Source organism: Mya arenaria, chromosome 17 (genome assembly GCF_026914265.1).
Source record: "Mya arenaria isolate MELC-2E11 chromosome 17, ASM2691426v1".
Lineage (NCBI taxonomy): Eukaryota > Metazoa > Mollusca > Bivalvia > Myida > Myidae > Mya > Mya arenaria.
The window spans coordinates 1-10,000 of NC_069138.1; the positions used below are offsets into that span (position 1 = coordinate 1).

A 10,000-nucleotide genomic window follows, 5' to 3' on the forward strand; every position below is an offset into this window, starting at 1 on the left:
ATTAAATTTTGAGACAAAGTTCTAGATTGAACGGTTATATCCAAATATAAAACAGACGATCTAATGATTGATTTAACCTGCAAATATTTCGACGAATACTGCATTCCATTGGCACATACAACCAATGAAAACTGTTATTCATTGTGACGATTTTGCCAGGAACGTTGCTTTCTTGAAAATATAATTGACAGTAGATGAGATGTTAGTTTTATACTGTTAGTAGTTGTCTAGATAATACATATAAATCATCAGTGGTTTTACACCACATAAATAAATTTAGGGGTATACACCATACATCTTCAGCTACTAACAGTGTTTCCACGGAGGCATATCGACGGTTTCTATCAAAAATATTTATATTTAAATACGTTGCAAGTATTTTGCGTAGTAATTTCAATAAAGCAGTTAAACCTAGAACTTTACTTTAAGGAACGTTAATGATTAAAGTATTAATACACCTCACCGGGAATCAATCTAAACTTAATTATATAAAATTACTCTTTAAAATACACGTACAAACACAAAATATTATTATCTATATTACGAGCTATTCTAACCATCTTGAATACTTGCACGTAGTCTGGCTTTGCTGGCACAATGACTCGATTCATTGTGATAACTGACGAGGCGCTTAACTGGGCGTCCGACACCGGCTCTTCTCCGTTCACTAGGTACTTTGGACTCACACAGACAGCTGTAGGAAAAGAAACCAGCAATTTGCTTCAACGGCCAATACTCTTATATGCTGTTGAAGTAATTGTTAAACGTCAAAAAGATAACTACATTTTGTTAAGACAGTTAAACATTTAACATAGTATTTTGTTTAATTATTATAATGATATTTGCGGTAAATATATATTCGACTAGTGACTCCTGTGATAGATAACGCGATATTCTGTAAACATCAATGGTTCGGTTTGTCCTATATTACTGACATACATTATTTGTTCACACCAATACGAGGCAATTATGAATATGTTTTGCATATATCATGCTTTTGGATCAAAACAACCATTTTTTTATTATTGACTGGTTTAAGTACATCTTTTCTGTCATCAGAAGTACGAAGGATGTCGTCTGCGTTTTTATCACTGAGGAAACACGTTTTTAAAACCTTTTGATATCCGCAAATGTTGCACTTGCCGCTTTGTTAACGCAAAAAAGCACATTGGTCGATTAACCGCGATAATACTTGACATATATGGTGATACCGCTTTTCCTTGAATGTCTTTGACCATGCTGCCCAATATAAAACTACAAACAACATGTTTTGTAGCAATAACAATAACCAAACACCATTGCCGAAACAATAACAACGTGTTTTACGTATGCGCTTCCCTCCCATATTTCCTAATCCAAGCAAGAATGCGTCGATATTTCCGGCAATTTTATATCTTAATCATGTTGCAAGAGATCCGTACATTCTTTGGTTTTAACACCTTACCATTATCCAATCTAATGTATTTTTATATATGTTACGGGAGGCTTTCCAATCATCTTTCTGTTGAACATTTTAACTTCTTTTTCTACTCAATGAAATGTTGATAAAGCGTCCGTTTGTGTCATTTGTGACAAAAGCTGAAAATATAAACTAGTGCTAGTGCTTACCTTACAATTTCGAATTAATTGTGACATTTAAAGGTATGCATATCTGTAATGGCTAAGACCATTTTTATTTTATTAAAATGCACCCGTAACATCCAATTCGTTCGAGTTTCGACCGCTAAAACCTGTACAAGATGCATATCATATTATATGCAGTGTTACTACTCTTACAGTACAGTAAGCATTGCCATCATGCAAATCACGTGAACCTGTATCACGATTGTTAATAATTTATCTTTGATTTTTAAATTTGATTTTGAACTCAATGCATATTGAATATTAATAATAAAAATTTGATAAAAAAACTATCCAAACAAAAGATAGAAGAAAATAACAATTATTTTTATTTTGTTTTATATAGCTGAAATCCAGCTATGCTCGCCCGTCGTGGCAGAGATCTATTCTGATTGTCAGGGGAGATCACTGCGTAAGATATTGAGGTCCAGTATTGAAAGCGCTAAATAGGTCGTAAACCTATTGTTAGGTGCCCTTGTCCGCTACCTTATAATAACGTACTTCAATGTCATATCGTTCACTCACTTATAACTTAAAATTATAAAAGGATTTATTTAAAAAAAATTAGTGTTTATTCTGCAAATAAATAACATGATTTAATAGGTAAAGAATGCCCGTTGTTAGCTAATGTTCCTGTACACTCTTGTTTCACTTACTGGTTGATGGCGGTAGACTCATCACTTATTAATGAAGCTATATTGAAGCCTGTGTGGTATTTTTGTGGTATTTGTTCATCTGTGTCTCTCGTTCAGTGTTGTTAAGGTCCTTATCTTGTACCTGTACAAGGTTCGTTTTTGTATTTGTTAATTACTGGGTTTCTGCCAGTTGTTTTCTATTGTCATTTAGTTTAAACTTTATTTTGACAACGATTGTGAAACAAGTAATTTTAACTTTTATTAATCACTTCTGTTGATACGATGTCGCGCGAGGGCGTGGTCTTGTGTTGTAAGGGAAACCGGAGTACCCGGAGAAAACCCACTTGTGTTTGGTGACCACACACCAAACTCACATACCCCCAGGCCGGAAATCGAACACTGGTCACCTCGGTGAGAAGCGTTTGCACTAGCCACTGCGTTAACCGGACATCCTGTGTACTTTTTATTAAGTATGAAGTATTGTCATTTGGATAAAATGATGAACCATATATGTTTATATATAGTGAGTTGTTTGTGGATGTTTGTGCTATTGCTCCATGTTTCTGGGTTGTAATTGTTTGGTTTTGTGCTCTATGCCTTTGGCTTTGACCCTGTGTCATTAAACGGAGTTTATGTTTTAACATTCCACTACTGTACTTTCTGTAGTTTTTCACATAGATATTGCATGCAACACCTGCTGTCCAAATGACAGAGATAGACAAGATGACTTATCAAATCCAACATCCACAAGAGGTCGTCCAGCGTCTCGATTTGTTTCAATTATAATGGATATTCGTGGTTTATATTAAGAAGATTGTGTCCAGACTGATTCCTATTAGTTAAGAACTTTCATCAAAATTAGTAAATATGTATACGTGAACAGCCACTTACCTGCAACGCACAGGTTGTCAGAGAAGTTATACGACATGCCAGGTTCGCATTCACATCTCTCGCTACGGCACTGGGCGTTGATTGGTGCACACACCGTATCGTTTTGACACTTGAGGTTTAAAATGGCTGCAAAGGAAAAGTGACAGCCTATGGTTGCGGATTCGTGGTAAGATCCATAATTGTCATATCATAGGCTGCCGGTTTGATCCCCATTAAAGCGGATTTTTCTGGTTTACAATATGGAGGCGGTGTGGTCATTCGACGCGGTTTTATATTTAATGAACGTGTGGGATATGCCGAGGTCGATTATAGTAATTTAAGCGCTTGCAGACCATTTTGAACCCAAAGAATGACACAAATGATAACTTTATTGATTTTACAGATATCTAAGCATGTACATAAACAACTCATTTTTTGAAGAATAAACTGAAACAATACTCTCTTGGATTCACACGGGTTCACTTACAGCAGCTTATTATATTCCTTTCTGATCAACCAATATAATTAGTAAAACTAAACAAACTTGCTTGTTGTGGCAGACAGTTTGGACCCGTTAGAATTATCCCTTTGGTAATCAATTAATACATTTTACATACGTCTGCACTTTTTAACCACGGCGCTCCACCTTAGATCTTTGCCGCATGTTGCTGTCCCTCCTCCTGCTTCCCATGCATTGCAACTGAGAGTGTTAATCGAGCCGGGCGTCCGAGGACCATTTAGCCATTCCGGAAGCGGACAAACAGGTCCTGGTGAATGAACATAGTTTTTTGTTATTTGTGTCTTGCAAAGGAGTATAATAGACATTTCTCAAAATATCATAGCTTAGTTCGTGTTAATTCAATTAATTTTAGTGTTTAACGCCTCAAAAAATCCAAATGCCAATATCACATCGAGGCATATAATAAATAATTCGATCTCAAATATGAACATATCAGCATTTTTATAGGCGTTGCTTTATAATGAATACTTGTACACTCTTCACATACGTGTTTGATGTAACAAAAACCTCAAACAGTAGTCCACACGAACAAGTCTAAGTGTTATTGAAATAGCGTTTTACACATATCTGTGTTATATTTCCTGAAAGTTCCATATAAGTTGTTTTCAAAGTCAAAAATACAAAATAATCTTATTTCAAATTGTACTGTTTAAATTACGTCATGTTATTTTAATCATCATCACGTGATTTGCTAGTGACAATAGTAACTGTACAGTAAAGAAGAGTAACCGCTGTGTGAGTTTCGTAGGGTTCTTGTAATTCTCAAAACCAAGATTCTCATTTAAGTTATATTTCAAGGGCGCGCAATTTCTTACCTGATACGTTTAGGCACGCATACGAGCAGCCATTCATGTTCCCGTCCGCAAGGAGTCCCGGAACACACACCTGGTTGTCGCCGCAGGGGCGTCCGTAACAGTCCGGTTCCAACTTAAAACAATCAAGAAGTAAAGCTATACCACTTCGAATTATGAGTTGCTCGCGTTGCTGCCAGGGAGGACCCTGATTATGCATTGCATTATTTTGTTTTTATCATCGACTACAACTTAAGCTATTAAGTTTATTAATCTAGTTATTCATATTACCATTTCAAATTGGAATTCGAATGAACACCCAAGCAAGGACATAATTGGGGTTTTGGACCCAACTGTGGTAAACTGAACTCAAAATAGTACTTATCATTTAATGGTCGCGATTATATTTCCTAACAACATGATTATTCTACATTTATAGAACATTTTTGATAATGCATCATGTTTAAGAGATCGGGCCAAAGGTAGCCTTTACAGTGCAGATCAAGTGACCTAATTTATTTAATAACAAGATTTAGATTTAAATTAATATTATAAGCCAATATTCAAAGTGCTGCGAAATATGGCCAAACCACGGCACAAAATGTTAAAGACAAAACAAAACATGTCTGTTTAAGTGGTAAACCTGAATGATTGACCCTTTCTCTACATAAAGATATATACGACCTTTAACATTTACGACGTACGTTCTGGCAGAAAGTCATTTAGGCTCCCGTCAACGTGTTGCCTTCAATCTTAATGGCACACGTTTGGAAAAAACGAATTCATCAATTAAGGTCCACATTGAAGGAACAACATAGCCTAAGGTGCAAGAGTTTATTGTCTGTAGTTACTCAACATACCGTATATAGACTGGCTATTGTATGTAGTGACTCAACATACCGTATATAGACTGGCTATTGTCTGTAGTGACTCCACGTACAGTATATAGACTGGCTATTGTATGTAGTGAATCAACATACACAATTTAAAGGGCTATTGTCTGCAGTAACTCAATATACACAATATAGACTGGCTGTTGTCTGCAGTGACTCAACATACAGTATATAGACTGGCTGTTATCTGCAGTGACTCCACGTACAGTACATAGACTGGCTGTTGTCTGCAGTGACTCAACATACAGTTTATATAATGGCTGTTGTCTGTAGTGACTCCACATACCGTATGTAGACTGACTATTGTCTGTATACCTCCACATACAGTATATAGACTGGCTATTGTCTGTTGTTGCTAAACATACCGTATATAGACTGGCTTTTGTCTGTAGTGACTCTACGTACAGTGTATAGACTTGCTATTGTATGTAGTGACTCAACATACCATATATAGACTGACTATTGTCTGAAGTGACTCAACGTACAGTTTTTAGACTGGCTATTGTCTGTAGTGACTCAACGTACGGTATTTAGACTGGCTATTGTCTGTAGTGACTCAACGTACGGTATTTAGACTGGCTATTGTCTGTAGTGACTCAACGTACGGTATTTAGACTGGCTATTGTCTGTAGTGACTCAACGTACGGTATTTAGACTGGGTATTGTCTGTAATGACTCAACGTACGGTATTTAGACTGGCTATTGTCTGTAGTGACTCAACGTACGGTATTTAGACTGGCTATTGTCAGTAGTGGCTCAACATACGGTATATAGACTGGATTTTGTCTGTAGTGACTCAACATACAGTTTTTAGACTGGCTATTGTCTGTAGTGACTCAACGTAAAGTATATAGACTGGCTATTGTCAGTAGTGGCTCAACGTACAGTATATAGACTGGCTGTTGTCTGTAATGACTCAACAAACAGTATATAGACTGGCTGTTGTCTGTAGTGACTCCACGTACAGTGTTTGGACTGGCTGTTGTCTGTAGTGACTCAACATACAGTTTTTAGACTGGCTATTGTCTGTAGTGACTCAACATACAGTTTTTAGACTGGCTATTGTCTGTAGTGACTCAACATACAGTGTATAGACCGGCTGTTGTCTGTAGTGACTCAACAAACAGTATATAGACTGGCTGTTGTCTGTAGTGACTCCACGTACAGTGTTTGGACTGGCTGTTGTCTGTAGTGACTCAACATACAGTTTTTAGACTGGATTTTGTCTGTAGTGACTCAACATACAGTTTTTAGACTGGCTATTGTCTGTAGTGACTCAACATACAGTTTTTAGACTGGCTATTGTCTGTAGTGACTCAACATACAGTGTATAGACCGGCTGTTATCTGCAGTGACTCCACGTACAGTACATAGACTGGCTGTTGTCTGCAGTGACTCAACATACAGTTTATATAATGGCTGTTGTCTGTAGTGACTCCACATACCGTATGTAGACTGACTATTGTCTGTATACCTCCACATACAGTATATAGACTGGCTATTGTCTGTTGTTGCTAAACATACCGTATATAGACTGGCTTTTGTCTGTAGTGACTCTACGTACAGTGTATAGACTTGCTATTGTATGTAGTGACTCAACATACCATATATAGACTGACTATTGTCTGAAGTGACTCAACGTACAGTTTTTAGACTGGCTATTGTCTGTAGTGACTCAACGTACGGTATTTAGACTGGCTATTGTCTGTAGTGACTCAACGTACGGTATTTAGACTGGCTATTGTCTGTAGTGACTCAACGTACGGTATTTAGACTGGCTATTGTCTGTAGTGACTCAACGTACGGTATTTAGACTGGGTATTGTCTGTAATGACTCAACGTACGGTATTTAGACTGGCTATTGTCTGTAGTGACTCAACGTACGGTATTTAGACTGGCTATTGTCAGTAGTGGCTCAACATACGGTATATAGACTGGATTTTGTCTGTAGTGACTCAACATACAGTTTTTAGACTGGCTATTGTCTGTAGTGACTCAACGTAAAGTATATAGACTGGCTATTGTCAGTAGTGGCTCAACGTACAGTATATAGACTGGCTGTTGTCTGTAATGACTCAACAAACAGTATATAGACTGGCTGTTGTCTGTAGTGACTCCACGTACAGTGTTTGGACTGGCTGTTGTCTGTAGTGACTCAACATACAGTTTTTAGACTGGCTATTGTCTGTAGTGACTCAACATACAGTTTTTAGACTGGCTATTGTCTGTAGTGACTCAACATACAGTGTATAGACCGGCTGTTGTCTGTAGTGACTCAACAAACAGTATATAGACTGGCTGTTGTCTGTAGTGACTCCACGTACAGTGTTTGGACTGGTGTTGTCTGTAGTGACTCAACATACAGTTTTTAGACTGGATTTTGTCTGTAGTAAATCAACATACAGTTTATAGACTGGCTATCGTCTGTAGTGATTCAACATACTATATATAGACTGGCTGTTATCTGTAGTGACTCCACGTACAGTATATAGACTGGCTGTTGTCTGTAGGGACTCGACGAACAATATGTAGACTGGCTATTGTCTGTAGTGACTCAACGTACAGTATATAGACTGGCTTTTGTCTGAAGTGACTCAACATACAGTTTATAGACTGGCTATTGTCTGTTGAGACTCATCATACAGTTTGTGGACTGGCTGTTGTCTGTAGTGACTCCAAGTACAGTATATAGACTGGCTATTTTCTGTAGTGACTCAATATACATGTTAGAGACTGGCTGTTGTCTGTAGTGACTCGACGAACAATATGTAGACTGGCTGTTGTCTGTAGTGACTCGACGAACAATATGTAGACTGGCTTTTGTCTGTAGTGACTCCATGTACAGTATATAGACTGTCTGCTGTCTGAAGTGACTCAACATACACAATATAGACTTGCTATTGTCTGTAGTGTCTCAACATACAGTATATTGACTGGCTATTTTCTGTAGTGACTCCATGTATAGTATATAGACTGGCTGTTTTATGTAGTGACTCCACGTTCTGTATGTAGACTGGCTATTGTCTGTAGTGACTCAACATACCGTATATAGACTGGCTATTGTCAATAGTGACTCAATATACGGTATATAGACTGGCTGTTGTCTGTAGTGACTCAACGCACAGTATATAGACTGGTTTTTGACTGTAGTGACTCAATATACAATATATAGACTGGCTATTGTCTGTAGTGTCTCAATATACAGTATATAGACTGGCTAATGTCTGTTGTCACTCCACGTACAGTATATAGACTGGCTATTGTCTGTAGTGATTCCACGTACAGTATATAGACTGTCTGTTGTCTGTAGTGACTTAACATACAGTATATACACTGGCTATTGTCTGTAGTTACACAATAAACAGTTTATAGACTGACTATTGTCTGTTATGACTCAACATACAGTATATAGACTGGCTTTTGTCTGTAGTGACTCAACATACAGTATATAGACTGGCTATTGTCTGTAGTGACTAAGCATACAGTTTATAGACTGGCTATTGTCTGTAGTGACACAATAAACAGTTTATAGACTGACTATTGTCTGTTATGACTCAACATACAGTATATAGACTGGCTGTTGTCTGTAGTGACTCAACATACACTATATAGACTGGATGTTGTCTATAGTGACTCCACGTACAGAATATAGACTGGCTATTGTCTGTAATGACACAATGTACAATTTATAGACTGGCTATTTTCTGTAGTCACTCAAGAAACAGTATAAAGACTGGCTATTGTCTGTAGTGACACAACATTGAGTATATAGACTGGCTATTGTCTGTAGTGACACAATAAACAATTTATAGACTGGCTATTTTCTGTAGTCACTCAAGAAACAGTATAAAGACTGGCTATTGTCTGTAGTGACACAACATTGAGTATATAGACTGGCTATTGTCTACACTAATAAGATATAAGTAAGTTAGGAAGGAAGGAAGGAAGTAAGGAAGTAAATAAGTAAAGAAGTAGAATTATTCTGACATATGCAATTACAACAAATTGCAGTACATTTGCAAAAGGTTGCACCGTACCCGATGGATAAATAGTTCACCAACACGTAGAATAGTTCTTATACAGAGAGCTTATTCGTATGTGGGTAAGAATTGTTTAAATATTGATATGTCTTCCTCTCACGTTATTGTTCATTCGATCCCCACCAGGGATACTTTATTTTGATCTCTCAAAACCAGTACAGATTTATATCCAGAAAACGGGATCGAAAGTGCATTTGTATGATTTTCCTCCTGTCTTCATAATAAAACTGTTTGTTTCAATTTATTTAAGGCACATGTCCATGGAAATTATTGTAATATGGTATCCGTGTTCCAAGTTTTCACCACACTTCTTGATATTAAGTAATCAATTACTAAAGTATTCGAATGAATAGGCGTGTTTACAATGTTGAAGTAAATTTAGGACTTAATTATTTGATCAATGAGCATAACTTCAAAAAAGATAAGTCTTAGTGATATGAAGACAGAATGTCAGCAATTGTTACGTGATATGTGTCAATGAGTGAAACTACATTTACCTTCAACAATCTGTGTCTTAGAGATTGATACTAAATTTAAAAATGATGCCTTACATTTCATTATTGGGCACAAATACAAGTATAATTGAGTAACACATGCTATTTCATTTACATGTTTGTATTTTCTATCAGTA

General features: G+C 36.9%; 1 protein-coding gene across 1 annotated transcript in view; it reads right to left on the reverse strand.

Annotated features, from left to right (window-relative positions):
- Nucleotides 1-557: 557 nt before the first annotated feature.
- The window catches only part of LOC128223802 (uncharacterized), a gene marked incomplete at its 3' end in the record, with an annotated part of 12,657 nt that continues 3,214 nt past the window's right edge, over nt 558-10,000 (reverse strand). Inside the window, exons 2-5 of the mRNA XM_052933215.1 lie at nt 4,461-4,572; nt 3,743-3,892; nt 3,147-3,272; nt 558-694 (exon numbers count right to left, since the gene is read on the reverse strand). Of these exons, the coding sequence (XP_052789175.1) occupies nt 558-694; nt 3,147-3,272; nt 3,743-3,892; nt 4,461-4,572 (525 nt within the window). The remainder of the gene's footprint in view (nt 695-3,146; nt 3,273-3,742; nt 3,893-4,460; nt 4,573-10,000) is intronic.